A 23,351-nucleotide genomic window follows, 5' to 3' on the forward strand; every position below is an offset into this window, starting at 1 on the left:
TTTTAAAATTTTGCCAGCTAGAAGCATATATGCAGCACTATCCGTGCAAAATATCAAAAATTTATTAATGTTCTGTGTATAGTCATTTTGCCACAAAAAAATTAAACTATCTTCTACTAATTTAGCAATTGAGGATCCATTCACCTTTTCTATTACTTTACACGACAGCAAATACTAGAAAATAGAAAAATATTTTTTTATATAATTCGATTAAGATAATATACACGACCGACCGCTCTAAAGGCATTTTAAGATAAATTAAATAAATGAGTATGAGTATGAATATGAGTTTACATTTATGGCAAATGTCGACTCCATAGCTTGCTATTAGTCTTACCATGCGATAAAATCTCCGATGCCTGAATTATGAAACAGGCCCTATAATCATAAATTACAAATAAATATTAATTAAGTACCTAATTTATACAAAGTCAAAAGAATATAAGAGTTCCGCATAACGGAACGTTAAATTAAACGTCAAGTTTTGGAGGGAGCGCGTCTGCGTCACACTTGTCATGCGTCGGCGCATGTGACGTCACCCCCTCGCTCCTCGCCCCGCGCGGTCATTCAATGATTCAGTGATAAACACAACTCGAAGGCGCGCCCTCGTTCGTCGCCGTCGCCCGTCGCTCTGATTCGCTCCATTCCATGAGCTGATGAAGGCCGTGTAGTGACCAGTGAAGCCACGAGCATGACGGTGGCTTGCAGGCAACCATCGCCGCAGGAACAACGGCGGTTTTACCATATTCTAGAAAATGACTGAAGGTCGTCATCATGACAAGTCGGTGAGTATGAGTATTTATGCCAAAGCAAACTTCGGCGACAATACCGGATCGCGTACGCGGCCCGTGACTAAGAATGTTAGTAATGTATGCTGACAGTAGTAATTTAGTTTTTCGTTGTTGCTACATTATGAGTAGGTATATATCTATTTATACCGGCTTTTCGGACATAAACATGATGAATGAACATCAACGTGTGTTAGTAGGTACATTTCCTTATCATTCTTATCAAATAAGTGGAAATTACGGATTATGTCGACGTAGTTTACTTAAAATGTTTATCGTCGATTTCGCAAGCAATTTCATGGACCAAGGACACTAAGAAACTAAAAATATATCTACCTACATAGTACATATACTATAATTTGTGTGTTGACAAAATGATTAAGAACGGAACAACGAATCGGTATTCCCCATCCTATGTAGGGTTTGCCGCGAAAAGCGAAATTACTTTACTCCAATGAAGGCGTAATTAGAGTGATAGAAAAAGATGCCTGCATTTAGCGAACTTCTTTTTTCGGGGCTATTAGAGCATTTAATAAGTAATAACCGGAGTCGCCTTTAAGGGATCATCCATTAATTACATCACACGTTTAGGGGGAGGGGGGAGACACAAAGTTTGTGACGTCACTTTAACTTCATCAGTAACCGAAAATTTATTTAAATTATTTTATTCGCTGTACATTTAAATAACAATTTTTAAAACGAGAATCGTTTTTTTATTCGTTTAATTTTCTTTCCTAAGCAGTTTTGGGTTATAGAATTACTAATATTTATATCGTCAAAAATATTTTGATAAAATATTAATAATACTTAGGTACTTACTTAATTCGATTTGGCGATTTCGTAGAAAAAATGTGACGTCACACTAGGGGGGAGGGGTTTGCCAAATGTGACCAAGTGTGACAAGGAGGGGGGAGGGGTAAAAAAACCTAGAAATTCGTGTGACGTAATTAATGGACGACCCCTAAGGGGTCATCCATTAATTACACGTTTAGAGGGGGGGAGTCACAAACATTGTGACGTCACTCTAACTTATTTAAATTATTTAATTCGCTGTAGATATAGTTAAATAACAAGTTTATGGACCATAATTTTTATTCGTTTAATTTTCTTTCCTAATCAGTTTTGGTTATACTTAAAATTACTTAAGTAATATTTATTTTTTCAAAAATGTTTTTATAAATATTAATAAAAAACATACAACCGAATTGATAACCTCCTTCTTTGAGATTTGGAAGTCGGTTAAAAATAGGTGCAACCTACTTAATTCTATTTGCCGATTACGTTGAAAAAATATGACGTCACACTATGGGGGGAGGGGTTTGCTAAATGTGACCAAGCGTGACAATGAGGGAGGAGGGATCAAAAAACCTAGAAAATCGTGTAATGTAATTAATGGATGACCCCTAACGCTTACCCCTCTGCCGAAAACCTTGCTGTCACTCTGGCGCCACGTCACCGAAGTGCCAAAACTGAAATTAAACTTTATGCATATGCACGTAGGTCTATGTTGCTCTGTGGTCTGTGACCGATTAATCGGTCTTTTGCGTTGAACCTACGGTGCGGATACATCGGTCATTGGCGTTCAAAAGGTTAAATCATGCTCAAGCTATTTTGATTAGAGGTCAAGATGCTGGTTTATCAATCAGCGAGGCAATATGAACTCCAATTTCAAGGTTACCTACTATAGAACCAAAAGTCATATACCAAGATATCATCGTTTATGGCACCTACCCTACTATAGTTCGTTTTTTTAGCTTTAGAAATAAGGTAAACAAGCTTGATGTGTCTTTTAATTGAACAACACATTTTAAAAATAAGTTACGGCAAATATGTAACAATTATGAATCTAATACGATTATTTATATTCTTCTGCTTTCATAAGCAATAGTTACTGTTAAAAAGCGTTTTTAAAATAAAAGACATGTCAAGATCGCTTACCTTCTTTCAAGTTCTTTCTAATGCTAAAAAAAACGGACTATGGTGAATTTCCTGCACGCTGGTGGCCTATTTAGCCTAGGGGTAAAGCGTGCGTCTTCAAAACCTGAGGTTGTGGGTTCAAACCAGCTCCAATCAATGAGTTTCTTGAAACTTATAAAGTATACGAGATATCATTTAATTATTACCAGACGCTTTTCAGCCATTGCGAAAAAACCTGCCTAATTCCAATCAACAAAGTCTATCTATATTTTCCCTGTGGGTTTAAACTTTATATGGGATTCACTATCGTAAAAAGTAGTGCCTGCGTAAATTCTTGGGATTAGGTTGCCAAACCGGAATCCGGGCTCCTTGAGGATGCAACCGGGAAAGGCGGGAAAGCGTCAAATGAGAAGAAGCAAATGTTAGATATAATAAAAATATTTCCGTAGATACACGGCGGGAAGAAGTTGATATCTCTTGGGAAAAAATAGAAGAAATTTGAACCTTATGCAAATTACTTTTAAGTTCAAATTTCTTCGGTAGAATATCTCGAGTTATCAAGTTCTTCCCGCCGTGTACGGATTTAGGAATAAAGTAATATCTATCAACCCTAAAACCACGGTTTTCACCCGCTGAAGGGTTGTGTTTCCAAAAATCTTTTTAGTGGAGCTTTGGAAACAAGGCTTATTTAGCACAGCTAGGGCACAGGCAGGAGCGCCACAACGCCCGCGAGATAACTGCCCGTCCCTCCCTCATTAATACAGTTAGAAAAGGATAGATAGTCTGTCTCAGCGCTCCTATGCTAAGCCTAATACTGATTTGAAACAGTTTTAATCTTACTATATTTCCTATAGAACAACGTCATTATAATACTCGTCGTGTGAGGTTCCGCCCATACGTCAAACCTTGCCAAGCAAAATGAAATTTTATCATATCAACACAAAGTTCAAATTAGAATGGAACAGGAGACCTTTATATAGGTGTCTGGGCGGCTAGAGGTTAATTATGGATGTTTTGAACTTTGAAGGGATATAAATATGATTATTATTTTACTGTGTCAATGAGAATTTCGCCTTATCGAAGTTCAAGTTGTCGAGCTTCCACTGAATTATATTATAATGACTAGTAATGTAACTAATATTTACGTAGATAACAGTAATTACCTACTTAGCCACTAATGAGTGCGTCTAGAACTCTAGATAAAACTACACTATATTTATGATGTTCTTTGCAGAATAATTTTCTTTTGAATGAAAAGTAATATAATGTCACATTATCATTATTTTAGCCTTCAGTCGTCCACTGCTGGGCATAGGCCTCTCTTCGTGTACTTATCCCGATCCTGGGCTAGTATCATCCAAAAGTTCCCCGGGATTTTCCGTCATCGACCCAACGAGCCAAAGCGCTTCTTCGTGAGAAAATACATAAACTTACACTAAGTATAACTAACGGCCCTATTCGAATTTTAAGATACGTCAGTTAATAGATCTAGAAACGATATGGATTAGATATGTCAGTGTCAAATATGACGTTTCTTCAAACAAAAATGTCACATTTGACACTGACATATCTAATCCATATCGTTTCTAGATCTATTAGCTGACGTATCTTAAAGTTCGAATAGGACAGTAAGTATCCGATCCCCCGGGATTTCTATTATTTTAATTTAAGTGTATTTGCTCCAAGTAGATACAAGAGCATACCTAACACCTAACAAGTTACTAGGCAATGTTATTGTAACACAATAGCCAGATTAGTAAGAAATCTAGCAGCCCCAGTACGGGGAAGCACGTCCGATTCTAGGCTTATCTCATTCCACGAATTTTGAACCTGTAACGTGACCGAACAGGATTTTGCAAAAGTCACGAAACAAAGGAAAATTACATAAGACTAGTTTCCGGCTTTTTGGAGGAAGCAGACAGTTAAGGTCATTTGCGTTATTTCACTTCGGTAACGTCTGACGTGACAATATGTGTGAGTATTTTACAGCATTACAGCAAAGGGGCGCCAATGCGCTGTAAAATTAAGTAGGTAATAAAAAAGCTATAGGTACTAAAATTATAATATTCATAAACCATACAGGGTGGATTGTAACTTGTAACCTTGCCTGTACATAAATGTTGTACAGTAAAATTTGCCGATTTTAATTTCCGACCGCGATCGAGCTGTAGATTGCATCAATTGCATGTAGGTAAGCATTACTGGTATGAAATTGATTGTGTGATTCGCTATCTTTATGGTCAGCACGTGTTGCTTGCACGAACATGTGACACCTATCTGCACACGACGATTTCTATGCATTCGACAACAGGGTACGGCATGAATAGTTCGAATTTCGACGTCGTCGACGTTCGCAAGTTCGCTAATTCGAACTGTCTGGTTTGTCAAGTTTCATCCTATTTTTTTCAGTACCTTAGAGCTTGGGTGTGTGTGACTGTGTGTCAGAAAAACAGGGTGGTACTTGCCAAACGGACCCTAAGCTCAAGAAGTGACACCACGTGACAAGTCATTAAAACGAGTTCATTTGAACTCTGTTCTCAATAACATGACGATTGATGACATTGATGATAGTATCGCACATCGCACGTTGACCTTCCGTGATTGAAGGGCATTATAGCACTTACATATCTATTATCATTTCATACCTACTCTCTGGACTTGTGCAAATCAGATGCCAGGGTTGTATATCTATTGCTTGCCGAGTGCATAGCCGTAACACGGGCTTTTCGTATTGTTGAAGTACCCGAACTTACTGATTTAGGACCCCTTAACTCATTAATAGCTAAATATCTGATCTGGGAGACCGATCTTTGCTCGGATAACATATAAAAATTCAAAAATGTGCGTTTTTTCAGAGATAAGACCTAGATAGATCCGAAAACCCCTATATAGCAAAACCCCTATATATCGAAATCGTTAGAGCCGTTTCGGAGGTTCCGAAATTATATATACCTAAACAAGAATTGCTCGTTTAAAGGTACTTGTGTCAGTAAGTAGGTAGTTATAGTAATAATGTTGATTGGTTGTTGATCTCAATCTGTAAGTGTGAGTACAGCGGTCTTAGAGCATTTAGTAACTGGACTGGAGACGCCTTGGCTGTCATTTTCAGTACAAATCAGTCTGTCGATTTTTACCTAAAAAATACCTTCAGGAATAGGTACCTTCATAGGTGACTCAATTAAAGAAGGTCGAATTATTCGAGGCCACCCTGTATGTATATCGATACTAAAACGCTTAGCACGGGGAGGGAAGGGTCACTAACTTTGTGTCGTCACTTTAACTTATTTAGATTATTTAATACTCTGTACAGTAAAGAGTTAAATAACAAAGTTTTGGAACGATAATCATTTTTATTCGTTTAATTACCTAATCGTAACACACAATCGTTGGGTTATAAAATTACTAATATTTATTTTTTCAAAAATATTAATAATATGTAGGTACAACCTTCTGAATACAATTTACCGATTTCGTTGAAAAAATGTGACGTCACACCAGGGGGGGAGTTTGCCAAATGTGACCAAGTGTGACAATGAGGGGGGGAGGGGTCAAAAAACCTAGAAATTCGTGTGAGGTATATAATGGATGACCCCCAATGCGATAGAGACAGCAAAATGCAGGTCAATGTACGAAATTCCTTGTGGTACCAAACTTACTTAAGAAAATACGCTTATTTTCTTATTATAAATCTTATTTTTTAAAACCTAGTTATAAAGTAATTCTTATTATTTATGTTTATTACAAACAATCCATTACCTTTATCGTACTCAACTCAACAGAGCATTAAAAACTGGAAACATTAATTTATCATACATACCTACAGATCGTAAATAATTTTCATTGGCATGAAATTGCCTAGGTAGCTAAGTGCTATCGGTATTTGCTTGGCTCTGTAATAATAATAACAGTCATTATTAAAATTACTAGTTCATTCGAACGTCAGTAACATCAGTATCGAGTGACCAGTGGATCTACAACATGCAGGGGGTTGAAGGTGATATAAAAGTGAGTAAAAGTACTTACAATTTGCAATAGAGGTGATAATAATTATAATTATGCTCGAAGTTATTAATGGCGGTGAAATAGTAGTCCGACGCGACGCTGCAAATTATGATAGGGATCATCCATTCATTTTATTACGTCACACGAATTTCTAGGTTTTTTGACCCCTCCCCCCCTCCTTGTCACACTTGGTCACATTTTTCAAAGCCCTCCCCACCTGGTGTGACGTCACATTTTAGGCAATTTTGTTTTCAACGAAATGGACAATACTAACTCGGGATTTTTTTTTTAATAAAAAAATATTTTTGGTAAGCGAAATATTAGTAATTTTATAACACAAAACCAATCAGGAACGAAAATTACTTGCTTCCAAAACCTCATTATTTAAATGTACAGCGAATAAAAAAATATAAATTAATTTTCTGTTACTGATGAATATTGAATAGTGATGAAGTTAAAATGACGTCACAATGTTTTTGACCCCCCCTCCCCCATGTTACAATATGTCACATTTTCTTGACCCCCTCCCACCCCCTAAACGTGTCACGTAATTAATGGATGACCCCATACGGGGAACAACAACACCTTTGAGATAATTCGAACAACAAACTAAGACATACACCATATCGGCTCGAAAATTATCAATTCGACCCTTTTTTGTGTATTTATAATTAAATTTTCTATTTTTTTAACATGGTTTTGGTCATTAAAAAGTAGAATGCCACATTTTATGGAAAATCTAATGCATTTATAATTATAGTATACATAACTATAATATAATTTCGAATTCAGGGCATGTTTGCCCCAATAAGTCTAAATTCCAAATTATTTATTTGTTAAACATAGGTACAACAGGTCTTAAATGTATAAAAAATTATCACTATGCTTCGCCATATGGCATACAAATATAGAAGACATGTATGTCATGTATGGCACATTTAATACTTACACAAATATTTATTCAAAAGCATAACACAAATACACATATATGTATAACTACCCAATAAATATTACCTACTAAAATTAGGTAGGTAAGTATACCTATCTGAAATATGACGCTCGTTGCTGATCAACCAAACTCATTCATCACTGAAACATAATAAAATATTAAATTGCTATCAAACGAAGTGCCACACTACCATTAACTATGTAGGTACCTATTGGTTTCGTAAGCAATTTAAAGACAAACAAACCACTATGTACAGTCAGCAGCAGAAGTTGCTAAGCGGGCGAGGTGTTCAAAATTACCTTGACACGCTCTTATTCTCTTAACAATAAAGTCGCGTCCAGATCATTTTGAACACCTGGCCTGCTTAGCAACTTCTGCTGCTGACTGTACTATGGTAGATACGTATGAAAACTATTTTAAAATTATATAAAGCTTCCTGGCTGAAATAGCCTGGCTGGCAGTAAAAAATAAATATGCATTATGTCGTAAAACTGCATACAGTACATGTATTGTATGTGTAGCTACGAGTTTTTGGGATGTTTCCACATTTGTTCTCTGATCAGTGAATTCTGGAATAACAAAGTAAGTAAGTGTAAATACCTACTATATATTTCATTTCGGGTCAAGCTCGAGCGGTAAAAAAACAATTTTGTGTACTAGGTACCTCGTATTGTGGTTAAGTCCTATCGTAAATTAACTGCTATTAGCAGACTACGTATGTATAAACGCCTTTAAGTTATAATAACTAAGCCGTGTTTGTCGCCAATTATTTGCAAATTTGCAAAACCCCGTTAGTCGAAAGGTTATGCTTTGTCTCAAATCAAGGAAGTAGTTAGCGACCTCCGTACCTAAACACACTGCTTTGGCATTGGCCTTTTAAGATTCTACTCGTATGTATTGTTATTTAACTCGTAATAGTACAGTCATTATAGATTTTGACCCGTGAATAATTAGTTCTTGGATTTTTTTTTCGTAGGTCCCTCGGGGGGGTCACTGGGAGTGTAAATTCAAAAAGTAGGCTTAATCAGACTCCTGCGTATATTCAAAAAATGGTTTTTTTTCCAAAAAAACTGTTTTTCTTCAATAACTCGGCCATTTTTGATTTTACAGTAAAACCGTAAGGACAAAAATTGTAGGAAATTTGATTCTCTACAAGTTAGTCCAGTCATTATATCCAAAAAACCGACCCTTCCCGTGAATAATCAGTTCTTGGATTTTTTTTTCGTACGACCCTCGGGGGAATCACTGGGAGTGTAAATTCAAAAAGTAGACTGAATCAGGGTCCTGTGTATATTCCAAAAACGGTTTTTCTTGAATAACTCGGTCATTTTTGATTTTACAGTAAAACCGTGAGGACAAAAATTTTAGAAAATTTGATTCTCTATAAGTTTGGTCCTCACAATTTTTCTTCTAGGATCGATAGTTTGGAAATAAAATTTGAAAAAAGCGACAAATTCAAAATATTTTCAACATCTCGTTTATTTTCAACTTTACGACATAAATGAAGAGGACTAAACTTGTAGAGAATCAAATTCTGAACAATTTTGGTTCCCACCTTCTTTCCCCCAAAATCGATATTTTAGAAATTAAACCTGAAAAACGCGACAAATTCAAAATATTATCATTATCTCCTATGTTCCACGCTTTACGGCATAAATGAAGGGAAACAAAGTTGTAGAGAATCAAATTCTGAACAATTTTTGTCCTCACGGTTTTACTGTAAAATCAAAAATGACCGAGTTATTCAAGAAAAACCGTTTTTCGAATATACACAGGACCCTGAAGGGTCGGTTTTTTGGATATAATGACTGGACTAACTTGTAGAGAATCAAATTTCCTACAATTTTTGTCCTTACGGTTTTACTGTAAAATCAAAAATGGCCGAGTTATTGAAGAAAAACCGTTTTCTTGGAAAAAAAACCATTTTTCGAATATACGCAGGAGCCTGATTAAGCCTACTTTTTGAATTTACACTCCCAGTGACCCCCCCGAGGGACCTACGAAAAAAAAATCCAAGAACTAATTATTCACGGGTAGGGTCGGTTTTTTGGATATAATGACTGTACTATAACGAGAATTTGGTAAAGTTACAAACTATAGTCATCACCTGTATTACAACTATAACCAGAGGGGCTACCGCGAAAACCGAAATTCGCAATTGCGGGGATCTTTCTCTTTTATTCCAATGAAGGCGTAATAAGTGTGACAGAGAAAATGCCCGCATTTGCGAACTTCGATTTTCGCGGTTATAGCCCTGGATGAGATTCGTTTACGATCTGTATTCGGGTAAATAAAAATATTCACATACTTAACATAAATTTAAGGCAAAAAGGTGACGGAGAACACAAAAGATGTAAGACCACAGAATAAATAATAGTACTAGGTATCTGTAATACCTACTACTACCTTTGTTACCTTTGTTACTGTTGTTGTGTTGTTTTGTACCTTTGTTAGAGTGACTCTTCTGAGAGTCACTCTAACAAAACGCGTCTGTTACGATCAGAACAGATATGGCCGCTACAGTTCGTTTTTTTTAGCATTAGAAAGAACTTGCAAGAAGATAAGCGATCTTGACATGTCTTTTAATTGAAAAACGCTTTATAAAAATATAAAACTATTACTTATGAAAGCAGAAGAATATAAATGATCGTATTAAATTCATAATTGTTACATATTTGCTGTAACTTATTTTTAAAATGTGTTTTTCAATTAAAAGACACATCAAGATTGTTTACCTAATTTCTAATGCTAAAAAAAACGAAGTATAGGTGGCGACAGCGCCACGCGCGGCTTATGGCTAGCCACCAAAATTGATGTGGAACATCCGTTCCGTACATCCGTACTTTTAGCTACCTGTTGCAAAGCGACGAAATCGCGGAGTGAGCCACGCCTGGTAAGACATGACTCCGTAGTGCTGCTCGCGCGTAGCCGTTTTCACGTAAAATTGCACTTATAAAATGTGTGATGGTGACCTAAAGGTCTATCTCGAACTTGTTCGTTCCTCTATTAGCCTCTATCGCTCAAATATGTAAGAATTTACTTATTTTAAGTAGTGGCTCACTAAATACACCTATGTATAATTATGTTCAGTCACCTACAATTACTCTTCGGATGCCGCAAAAATAGGTGACACGCTCTTATGACTCTACAAATAAGATCGTGCCACAGATATTTTTGCGGCCTTCATTGAATAACATATTATTACAGGTGACGGTTCCTTTCATTCAAATGTAACTTATTTGTTTTTAGAATATAATGGACGTGAAATACGGATAGACCGGCGTGAAGTAGATCAAGTCAATATCTAAATTATAGTAAGGCTCATTATTTGTGCTTGGTAATTGTTAGCCCACCCTGTGGGCCTCGTCCTGGGGATTCTTATGGTGCTTCCAAATATAAAAACGATGTTCTTCTTGACAGGTTTATAATTAATATTAGTTTTACAAAGCAGGTTTCTCATTTAGCGGCAATACTTCACCAGTTGACAGGCAAAGTCAAGAGTCACAGATAACATATATTAGTCCTATACGTTTAAAAGTATACTTTTGGCGGGCTTTCAATAACTGTCATTAGAACTAATATTACAATCATCCTTGGGGTGACATATTCGTTCAATCGAAAAAGCCCCTTAATAAAGAAAAAAAAAATTACAATCATCTTATGTTGGTACACTGTATTAGCCATATTGTTTTATTAAGCCGTTACGTTGTTAAACTTGAAATAATACTATATAATATAAAAGTAGTACAGAATATAAAATGCTAATATACTCTTCATCATGGAATTGATTCATCATCCTTCATCCTTTTAGCGTTTGTCCCGTACTGTGACTAGGTCCGCTCATCATGGAATTGATAGATCACTCTAAATATTTCTAATTATTTTTGATGCTTGCTCTAAAATCATTAGGTACACTCATTCATTCACTGTTTAACATAAACTATCTAGTAAAAGCGGTATTTTTCTTTAGTAGAACAAACTTTTCAAATATTATATGCATCGGCAAGTGACGTGGAGTAGAGGCAGAGCCTCTTTTCACCCGGCAGCCGTAGGTATACGTACAGTCGCCATCAGATATATCGGAGCGGCCAAGGTGTACACAAATATCTGAACACGCCTCTATTGTCAGGGCGTAAGAGTGCGTGTTCAGATATTGTGAACACTTTGACCGCTCCGATATATCTGATGGCGACTGTATACGTACGTACGTATTATTATACGCCAAAATAAAATTCCCAAATAGAAAATAAGTAGGTATGGTGGTGGTACTAGTGCTCGACATGCTAATGCCCAATAGATAACACCCTGCTGTCACCTCTTTTGACAATGAACATAAGTTTCAAGATGACATATACTGGGACCGCGTCGAGTACCAGGGCTGCAACCGCGAAAATCGAAGTTCGTAAATTGCGGGCATCTTTCTCTGTCACTCTTATTACGCCTTCATTGGAGTAAAAGAGAAAGATCCCCGCAATTTGGGAATTTCGGTTTTCGCGGTAGCCCCTCAGTACCCCCACTATAGTACGCTTGTTAGGGTTCCGTACCCAAAGGGTAAAACGGGACCCTATTACTAAGACTTCGCTGTCCGTCCGTCTGTCCGTCTGTCTGTCTCCAGGCTGTATCTCACGAACCGTGATAGCTAGACAGTTGAAATTTTCACAGATGATGTATTTCTGTTGCCGCTATAACAACAAATACTAAAAACAGAATAAAATAAAGATTTAAATGGGGCTCCCATACAGCAAACGTGATTTTTGACCAAAGTTAAGAGCGCTCTTACAAGAAAAGTCGAAATAATGCAAAATTGATGATACTAGTCGACGAAATTCAGGACTTTGTGCTCATTATTAGAAACAATGAGTACTTGTTCCAGTAAAAGCGTCTTCTTATCTTTTTAAATATCGTTGTAAATATTAGAAAAAGGACTTATTAAATTAGTAATGAATTTTTTTCTGATGGTCGTTTCCGAAAAACCCCGTGAAGCACTGAACGGCAAGCTCTTATTTAGAAATGTTGAGAAGTTTACTCTGCTAAACCTGGCTATTTTGTATTACTAATACCCTGTACTTTCGGCATATCAAACGATATTTTTTCTACATACCTTTGAGAAAGAGAAAATCAAAGTAAAACGAACTCAATTTTCTCTCCGAAACAAGTGTCAATTTCTACGAAAATCTACTTAATATCGAAGTCATTTTCATACTCAAGCAATCTGCAACGTTTGCTTATACTGTTGGTATACATTAGTGTTTATGAAATTCTACTATAATTTTTTGGCAATTTTTTGAAAACTACTCTATATTACCGATGACGCGCGCTCGCCAGCTCAGTGCCGCGGCAGAGCTTGTACAGGCAGGACGTGTCGGTCGGCTCCGCACATTTTCAACGGCGACGACGAGGTTTTTTATCATTGTGTGCGGCGGGCGCCGTGTAAAACGCTATACTGTGTGCGTGTAAACCGCAACGAGAGACTTTGATCCTAGCACTGTTTTTATAGTATTATAATTTATAATGGTACAGTTTAATAAACTACCGGACAAGATTAAAAATATTTGAAACGACCTGACATTCTATATGTATTTATTTGACTCAAGATAGTACTCAGGGTCTGATGATGGAGCCGGAAGGTGGTCACCGGTACCAATCAACCATGCAACTAAACCACTTCGTGTTTGGGCACGTTTGATTCGGCTCAACAAGATCTTTGACTTAAGATAGTACTCAGGGTCTGATGATGGAGCCGGAAGGTGGTCACCAGTACCAGTCAACCATGCAACTAAACCACTTCGTGTTTGGGCTCGTTTGATTCGTCTCAACAAGATCTTTGACACAAGATAGTACTCAGGGTCTGATGATGGAGCCGGAAGGTGGTCACCGGTACCAGTCAACCATGCAACTAAACCACTTCGTGTTTAGGCTCGTTTTATTCGTCTCAACAAGATCTTTGACACAAGATAGTACTCAGGGTCTGATGATGGAGCCGGAAGGTGGTCACCGGTACTAATCAACCATGCAACTAAACCACTTCGTGTTTGGGCTCGTTTGATTCGTCTCAACAAGATCTTTGACACAAGATAGTACTCAGGGTCTGATGATGGAGCCGGAAGGTGGTCACCGGTACTAATCAACCATGCAACTAAACCATTTCGTGTTTGGGCTCGTTTGATTCGGCTCAACAAGATCTTTGACTTAAGATAGTACTCAGGGTCTGATGATGGAGCCGGAAGGTGGTCACCAGTACCAATCAACCATGCAACTAAACCACTTCGTGTTTAGGCTCGTTATATTCGTCTCAACAAGATCTTTGACACAAGATAGTACTCAGGGTCTGATGATGGAGCCGGAAGGTGGTCACCGGTACCAATCAACCATGCAACTAAACCACTTCGGTTTTGGGCTCGTTTGATTCGTCTCAACAAGATCTTTGACACAAGATAGTACTCAGGGTCTGATGATGAAGCCGGAAGGTGGTCACCGGTACCAATCAACCATGCAACTAAACCACTTCGTGTTTAGGCTCGTTTTATTCGTCTCAACAAGATCTTTGACACAAGATAGTACTCAGGGTCTGATGATGGAGCCGGAAGGTGGTCACCAGTACCAATCAACCATGCAACTAAACCACTTCGTGTTTAGGCTCGTTTTATTCGTCTCAACAAGATCTTTGACACAAGATAGTACTCAGGGTCTGATGATGGAGCCGGAAGGTGGTCACCGGTACCAATCAACCATGCAACTAAACCACTTCGTGTTTAGGCTCGTTTTATTCGTCTCAACAAGATCTTTGACACAAGATAGTACTCAGGGTCTGATGATGGAGCCGGAAGGTGGTCACCGGTACTAATCAACCATGCAACTAAACCACTTCGTGTTTGGGCTCGTTTGATTCGTCTCAACAAGATCTTTGACACAAGATAGTACTCAGGGTCTGATGATGGAGCCGGAAGGTGGTCACCGGTACCAATCAACCATGCAACTAAACCACTTCGTGTTTAGGCTCGTTTTATTCGTCTCAACAAGATCTTTGACACAAGATAGTACTCAGGGTCTGATGATGGAGCCGGAAGGTGGTCACCGGTACCAATCAACCATGCAACTAAACCACTTCGTGTTTAGGCTCGTTTTATTCGTCTCAACAAGATCTTTGACACAAGATAGTACTCAGGGTCTGATGATGGAGCCGGAAGGTGGTCACCGGTACTAATCAACCATGCAACTAAACCACTTCGTGTTTGGGCTCGTTTGATTCGTCTCAACAAGATCTTTGACACAAGATAGTACTCAGGGTCTGATGATGGAGCCGGAAGGTGGTCACCGGTACCAATCAACCATGCAACTAAACCACTTCGTGTTTGGGCTCGTTTGATTAGTCTCAACAAGATCTTTGGCACTGAAGATACACAAGGTTTGATTATGGAGCTGAAAGGTGGCCACGGGTACCAGTCTATCATGTAACAGTATCATGAGGACAGAAGACGATTGAGGATTGACCGATCAATTCGAATTAACGATTATTAATCGTCAATCTTCAATCAGTAGATTTAGAATTAGTTTCGTCAATCGTCAATTCGAATTGATCGGTCAATTCTCAATCGTCAATCGTCAATTCGAATTGATTTTTTGCCAACACTGCTATCATGTAACTGAACCACTTCATGTTTGGGCTCGTTTGATTCGTCTCAACAAGACCTTGGACACAAGTTAGTACTTAGGGTCTGATGATGGAGCTGGACTGTGACCACGGGTCCCAGTCTACTATGTAACTGAACCACTTCGTGTTTGGGCTCGTTTGATTCGTCGCAACAAGATCTTTGACACAAGATACTACTCAGGGTCTGATGATGGAGCTCGAAGGTGGCGACGGGTACCAGTCTATCACATAACTGAACCACTTCGTGTTTGGGCTTCGTATTTGGTTTATCACCTAGTGTCAAAGATCTTGTTGAGACGAATCAAACGAGCCTAAACACGAAGTCGTTTATTTGCATGGTTGATTGGTACCGGTGACCACCTTCCAGCTCCATCATCAGACTCTGAGTATCACCTAGTGTCAAAGATCTTGTTGAGACTAATCAAACGAGCCTAAACATGAAGTGGTTTAGTTGCATGGTTGATTGGTACCGGTGACCACCTTCCGGCTCCATCATCAGACTCTGAGTATCACCTAGTGTCAAAGATCTTGTTGAGACTAGTCAAACGAGCCTAAACATGAAGTGGTTTAGTTGCATGGTTGATTGGTACCGGTGACCACCTTCCAGCTCCATCATCAGACTCTGAGTATCACCTAGTGTCAAAGATCTTGTTGAGACTAGTCAAACGAGCCTAAACATGAAGTGGTTAAGTTGCATGGTTGATTGGTACCGGTAGCCAACTTCCAGCTCCATCATCAGACTCTGAGTACTGTCTTGTGTCAAAGATCTTGTTGAGACGAATCAAACGAGCCCAAACACGAAATTGTTTAGTTACATGAGAGACTGGTACCCGTGGCCACCTTCAAGCTCCATCATCAGACCCTGTGTATCTTCAATGTTAAAGATCTTGTTGAGATGAATCAAACGAGCCCAAACACGAAGTGGTTTAGTTACATGATAGACTGGTACTTGTGGCCACCTTCCAGCTCCATCATCAGACCTTGTGTATCTTCAGTTTCTTGTAACTTGTTTCTTGTAAATAAGCGAGTACCTACAATTTCTTTCGAGTTATATACGTTCATAAGTACGAGTATGGGGCTATTCATAAATTACGTCGTTTCAAATGGGAGGAGGGGGGGAGGGGGTCTGGACATCGGATGATGGTAGCATGACGTAGGAGGAAACAGAGTCATCCGAAGCATGATTGTTGGATGATTTGAGGGATGGGGGGTCAAAAATAGATGACGTAATTTATGAACAGCCCCTATGTACATTTGCACTGCATTTAGTATTTTCGTACTTACCAAATAACAGTTTTAGGACTTTATAAGTTAAGTCCAGTTAGTGTTGTTATGGTTGATTTCAATATGCTTCGCGAAGGATCAAGAATGTTTAATCCATCATTGTAGTGCGAGTGTGGTAGAAGGGATCGGAATACTGAGCTCGCACGGCCTGCCGCAGCGCGTAAAATACCTAAACTCGCTCAACCCCGAAATGTAATAGCACTCTTAAGCAACGTCGGGCGTGGTCAGTACTTGGATGGGTGACCGTTTTCTTTTTGCATTTTTTCCGTTTTTTTAGGGTTCCGTACCCAAAGGGTAAAACGGGACCCTATTACTAAGACTTCGCTGTCCGTCCGTCCGTCCGTCCGTCCGTCTGTCACCAGGCTGTATCTCACGAACCGTGATAGCTAGACAGTTGAAATTTTCACAGATGATGTATTTCTGTTGCCGCTATAACAACAAATACTAAAAACAGAATAAAATAAAGATTTAAATGGGGCTCCCATACAACAAACGTGATTTTTGACCAAAGTTAAGCAACGTCGGGAGGGGTCAGTACTTGGATGGGTGACCGTTTTTTTTTTTTTGTTTTTTTTTTTGCTTTATGGTACGGAACCCTTCGTGCGCGAGTCCGACTCGCACTTGCCCGGTTTTTTTTTTCATTTACTTCCGTTTTTTTTTGCATTATGGTACGGAACCCTTCGTGCGCGAGTCCGACTCGCACTTCCCCGGTTTTTATAATGGACGAGAGGGGTGACAAAAAAAAAATAAGTAAAATAGAGTTGAAAGATAATAATTTACTTAATTATCCATTATCTACTTGTATAATTGAGACATCCTATTTCTAATGCAATGTTTATAAAATTAGTCTACAAATATATAATGTAGTTCTGGGAAAATAGTGATAAGTATCCTGAGTTTTATATAGTTGATCGTCACATACTTAGTCCAGGCAATTTACGAAAATCTATTATTTCAAAACTGTTTCTATAATATATATTGCGTTGCGATAGTATATAGTATTATTTAATCAGTATTAAGGTTCAATGCGTTGACTGGCAATTGGCGTAGATTTTTCTTCAGTGGAAGAATTTGTAAGAGTGTTTTCTGATTCATTCGGTGATTGTTTAGTTCATTTGTTCTACATAGTTTAGTTTGGTATTCAGTCATAGAGCAAATTTAACTAGACCATCTGTTATGTTCGAGGGTCGGCATCTCATCCCATAAAGCAGTGCACGCCAAACCCCGACCCGCGGGCTATATCCGGCCCGCGGCGCGTTCCAATCCGGCCCAAAGCGTCCGGCCCGCGGGAGCCAGGCTCCAGGGCCTCAGCCCTAACAGCAGCAACCAGATAATACCAACCAGTAATTTTATGTTGTGTACTATTTTAGTCTACAAGCTAGTACTACTAAAGCCAACTTTCTTGCCAAACGAAATAATATAAAACCCTTATTCTCATTACAGATGTGCATACGCATCTGGTTGGAGGTGGGTCACGCGTGCGAGCCGCAGCGGTCGTCGTCCGGCCGCGCCGACTGGCGGGTGTGGGTCCGCGGCGTGGCTGGAGCTGACATCAGCAACTTCGTGCACAAGGTGGTCTTCCACCTGAACCCGGCTACAGAGTTCGTCTATCCTAAGAGAGGTGAGCCGGTTAAGAATACAGTTATACAGTAAAATGTAAAAGTTCACGCACAATGTAACATTAGCAATAAGGTTTCTCAATAAATTATTCTATTCTACTCTATTCTATTAATAATCCTGGTCGTAGCACCAAAATGAAACTTGTACCTACCACGTCTGGCTAATAATAAGATTGTATGGGTGAATATCGGGAGCCATACGCTTCTAGCTGAGGATATTAGGATCATCAGCAAGCTATTGTATAAGGTAGTCTTCCACCTGCACCCTGCCATGGAGTGCGTTTACCCTAAGAGTTCAAATTATTGAAGCCATAAGGCTAATGGTTTTGGTCACGGCCTCAAAATGTAACTTATACCTCTGCTGGGCAAAGAATAGAAATTGCATAATTCTCGTAAAATTGCGCTTCTTAATTATTTATAAAAACCTAGAGTAGAAAAACAAGCTTCATTCATTACACAAACATCCCCTTCAGGCACCTATTACAAACTTTTCCTATCAAAAATAATATTTGTACGTATATGTTTAATCTAATTAATCTGCTGATAATTTACCCTATCTATGTACCTATATCTATTTACACTTTTAAATAGTACCTACTTAGTACCGGAAGCCGCAGATATCATGAAATCTAACTGATCATGTACGAAAAAATAAACCATTGCTCAAAAGCAATCAAAATACATTGCAGCTTGTCCAAAATTGTCATGTTTAATGCGCCGTCACTGCTACCGTGACAGTATAGAGACGGATTACTGTTGCGATAGCTTTTTTATGAACACTCTTTATATAAGTTAGGTACCGGGAATACCGAAAACAAATAAATTTTCTGTTACTTTAAATAAATAATATTATATAAAATTTATTGTCGATATTAAATATTATGTGTAATGCTCATGCAAAGAAGCAACCGTCTGAGTAATCTTTAATGACATAAACATGTTTAACGGCCCATAAAGTCCTATCACCTTTATCATACACATTAAGCACGCCTTTAATCGCAGCCGGATGCCTACTGTATTGTTTTCTATATAACTTGTGATAATTACTATTTATATTAAATTACATCACTACTTTTCGTATTCACAGTTCTCCAAGAGCCGCCATATGAGATTCAAGAGTCTGGCTGCGCGTCTATCGAAATTCCTATCCACGTGTACCTGAAATACAGCGCCAAACCGAAGAGGATACGGCTTAAATATAGTTTACTGATAGAAAATAACGCACGGGGCAGCTCGGAGTCCCGGTGTATCTACTACGACTTCGGGAACCCCTCCGAGCAACTCCGACAGTGTCTCATGAAGGCTGGCGGGGAAGTCATCGCCAGAACAGGCGTGTTAACACACCCTGGCAGCTTGCTGGTAGTCCTCTCTGACAGCGGCGAAGAGCGGCAACGCGAACGCCACAGCAAACAAAAGAAGTACGAATTCGTCGAACCCATTCAGACCAAAGACTCCAAAGAGCATTACGAGAAGAGAGTTTACGACCGGTCCAAGTGCGAATCGCCGGTGGATTTCAGAAGTTTGCTGAGACAGGTGTCGATGACGGAGGACGAGATAAAGCACGTGTCGCAGTTGTATTTATCGTACAGTAGTTATGAGAAGTCCGGTGACGCGCTGCCGCTGCCGCCTTTATCGGATCCGATTTATCAGGTGCCCGAGTTGCCGGCGTCGCTTCGCCGTGCGCTCACCAGCGTAGAGGCCGACTATGCGATGCAATGACCCCTTAAGCTCTGTATTCACAGACTTGCAAGAGCGGATGACAATGTTATTTCTGGCCTCTCGCCCATGCATGACTTTAAATACAGGGATACTCAAGCGAAGCAGTATAAGAGCGTAGGTATCTACTTCTTTTACTCATAAATATTTGCAACTAAAATAATAATAGGTAGTTGCCACAGCTCAGCTCAGTAGTCAATCTCGTAGCTCGTATAGTTTACGGTGCCATTTGACACTTGCCATTGCACTTGTCTTTATATTGTTCTTATTTTAATTATGTTTTTAATTATACTGTTAATTTAATGTGTCTTTGTCCAGAGATTTATTTATTTGTGTTATGATTACTATGTTGTTTAAGTTACTATACGTTAGTCATAAAATTATAAAAGTTCAAGAGTAATATATATTTTTTTTACGATAATTTCTGTTAATGTGTGCTGTGACTAAGATCTCAGATTACTTTTTTCACTGACGGCTTACGTGATAGAGGTGCTAGAATAATTTTAAGCTCATATCAAAATTATATATTTCTGTACATACATACTTAGTATCCAATTAGGTAGTTTTATAACTTGTTCTTTATTGGGTTCTGTGGTCAACAGGAAACCGTTTTCGGAGCTTAGTTTAAATTAATTAGGTACCTAGTGTATTTTATTGTAGTACCTAGCGGCTACGGAACCCTACACTAAGTATGGCCCAACATGTTGGCTGGTTTTTATGTTTACGAATAATTTACGTTTGTTAGTTTATGTTAATGTAAATATATTTTTGTTAGGAATGATTGTGAGTTGTGTGTGAATAATTCGTATGTTAGTTAGGCTTGGGCGGCGCCAGTCGAGATTTTATTATATATGTGTATTCTATTTCTTTTTTAGGAGTAATTACCTACATGTAAGTACTTTCTTTAAGGAAACCTTTTGCCATGTTTCTGGTACAAGAGACAGGAAAATAACGCATACCTTTCACCGACACTATCAGCTAGCAAAAAATGAGGGTACCTACCTATACAGATACCTATAACTAGCCCTTAGGTACATATACCGCGTTGCTAGTTTCGCTGAAACTTCGTGTGCCTTACTAATATGGCGAAAGATTTGCTTATGGTCAAATATTAAATTTACTTACCGAAAGCAATGTGTCAAGTCAATGTTGTATTTTCCATAAGTAATAAAAATGAATCCTGTTAATTACGTCTGCCTTGACGGAACGGTAATAATCGGGCGTATAACCGCGAACATCGAAGTTCGCAAATTGCGGGTATTTTTCTCTGTCACTCTAATTACGCCTTCATTGGAGTAAAAGAGAAAGATCCTCGCAATTTGCGAATTTCGGTTTTCGCGGTAGCCCCTCAGGGTACGCCTTCTATGGCGACCTGTAGACTTTGTTTGCGTAAGTAGGTATATTGTATGTAGTTATGTAGATAATTTTAGGGCTTATGCCGGCTACATACGTAACGATAAATCGTTGCGATAAAACTGTGCAGTCCGACTGTGCAGATAAATCGAACCGTGTGTATGACAAATCGTTGTCGATTATCGTAACGAATTGTCATACACACGGTTCGATTTATCTGCACAGTCGGACTGCACAGTTTTATCGCAACGATTTATCGTTACATATGTAGCCGGCATTATGAAATCTATCCTTTCGTCGGACACTTTCAACTAGAGTTAGACAAAGCTAAGTTGAGAGCGATTTTGATAGCCCAGACGGTGCAAGTGTTATTTTAAACGACAAACGACTGAGATTATGACGTTCAAATAACACATGCACCGTCTGGGTTATCAAAATCGCTGCCAACTTAGCTTAGTCTCTTATCTTGCTACTAAAAGCGAGAGGGAAACACCTACCTTTCTCTATCCCTCTCAGCAGAAAGTGCCCGGCGACCAGTGGCCTATTTTATAAAGCTACAAGTTGCAATTTACAAGCGGAAGTCTCGTTCTAACACATAGGGTTAGAAAGAGACTTCCGCTTGTAAATTGTAACTTGTAGCTTTATAAAATAGGCCACAGATAGATGCAATAACCTCTTATTTTAACCGCTCAAATTCAAAGCGCTCAGTGATACAATGTGACGTAAACTCTAAGTTGTTGACTGTACAGACCTGGAAAAAAATGAGTTTTCTATCTAACATTGTTGACTAGTTGTAAATTTTGGCTCAGATAGTGTTTGGTACTAAGTTTACGTAGTGTTTTGTAGAATAAAGTATTTCAATACCCTGTGGTTACAAAGATCAACTGTTTAAACACAGGAGCATGTAAATCAGGTTATACCTAAATAGTAAATAGCAAACGATACTTAACACATTTACCTACACAGTGGTTTTGCCTGAATTATATAGAAGCGTTGAAAAAATATACATAAGGCATTAGTCGAATCAGTTCCAACTAGGTAAATACCAACAGTTCTCATGGTTCCACGATATGGGGGGCGTGGCCTAGGAACAAAGTTGTATAACGGTGGACGCACATGTGCGTCGGGGGCAGTGAATGTGTTAAGCCGAAAACTTATTTGTTCTTATACTTCTTAACCCTTTCCCAGGCTAAGGGCCACTTGCACCATTCACTAACCCGGGGTTAACCGGTTAAATCAGGAAGTAACTATGGTTACCAGTACAATTTGACCCTGGGTTAACGGTTTATCCGCTTAACCCCGGGTTAGTGGGATGGTGCAAGTGGCACTAAGGGATGTTATAAAATATATATTTTCCACATACGGCATTTCAAACATGTGTTCTATTTTCGATGAGTAAGACTGACATTCGTTTGTCATTTTTGAAATATCGGCCTGGTAAAGGGTTTCTTCTTATTGTGTTGAGTTGCTACCTCATTTCCGTTGGACATATTGAGGAAAAAGATGCAAATAATCGCAACCCTATCGGGTAACACACATCACGGATATAACAAATAACGAAATAAATTCGTCAATGAAACCCCGGTCAAGTTCGAAAGTTTTGGCAAACTTACCTCATATAGGTAGATAACCACAGTACACGTTACGAATTTAAATGATGTAATGTAAGTAAAGAGAGCTCCAAAGTTTGTTTGTTGAAAAGAAATATAAAGTTGGTTGTGAGTAAAGTTGTATCATTTTAGAAATGCATTATTTTAACCTACTGCTCTGCTACTACCAAGGACAATCCTATAGGATTGTCTTTGGCTACTTACTACTATAAATTATGCTTAGGCCCGAAAACTTACAAGAAAGGTCAAGTTGAAAACCTCAAAAGGAAAAAACGGAACCCTTATAGCAGCGGTCGGCAACCTTTTCGCAGAGAGTGAGAAGAGAGAAGAAACGGAGGTGACGCGGGCCGTACTTTGTTAATATTTATGACTTAATGAGACATTGTCGTTTGTCACTATTACATAAAAAATAGCCAAGGCGGCACTCGGGCCGCAAGTGACAGTTTCACGAGCCGCATGCGG

At 38.7% G+C, this 23,351-nt stretch overlaps 1 protein-coding gene across 1 annotated transcript; it reads left to right on the forward strand.

Annotated features, from left to right (window-relative positions):
* The first annotated feature begins 552 nt into the window (after positions 1-552).
* LOC134669580 (protein ENL-like) lies at positions 553-21,438 on the forward strand. Its single transcript, XM_063527230.1, has 3 exons — positions 553-785; positions 18,035-18,212; positions 19,298-21,438. Exons 1-3 carry the CDS (start codon positions 756-758, stop codon positions 19,927-19,929), a joined length of 840 nt encoding a protein of 279 aa, XP_063383300.1. The 5' UTR covers positions 553-755; the 3' UTR covers positions 19,930-21,438.
* Positions 21,439-23,351: the final 1,913 nt, after the last annotated feature.

Source organism: Cydia fagiglandana, chromosome 12 (assembly GCF_963556715.1).
Source record: "Cydia fagiglandana chromosome 12, ilCydFagi1.1, whole genome shotgun sequence".
In the NCBI taxonomy this organism is placed as follows: domain Eukaryota; kingdom Metazoa; phylum Arthropoda; class Insecta; order Lepidoptera; family Tortricidae; genus Cydia; species Cydia fagiglandana.

Coding starts and splice junctions, on each gene's coding strand:
- LOC134669580 (XM_063527230.1), top strand. CDS start 756: ATGACTGAAGGTCGTCATCATGACAAGTCG. Junction 786..18,034: donor GTCGTCATCATGACAAGTCG/GTGAGTATGAGT, acceptor TTCTCATTACAG/ATGTGCATACGCATCTGGTT. Junction 18,213..19,297: donor GTTCGTCTATCCTAAGAGAG/GTGAGCCGGTTA, acceptor TCGTATTCACAG/TTCTCCAAGAGCCGCCATAT.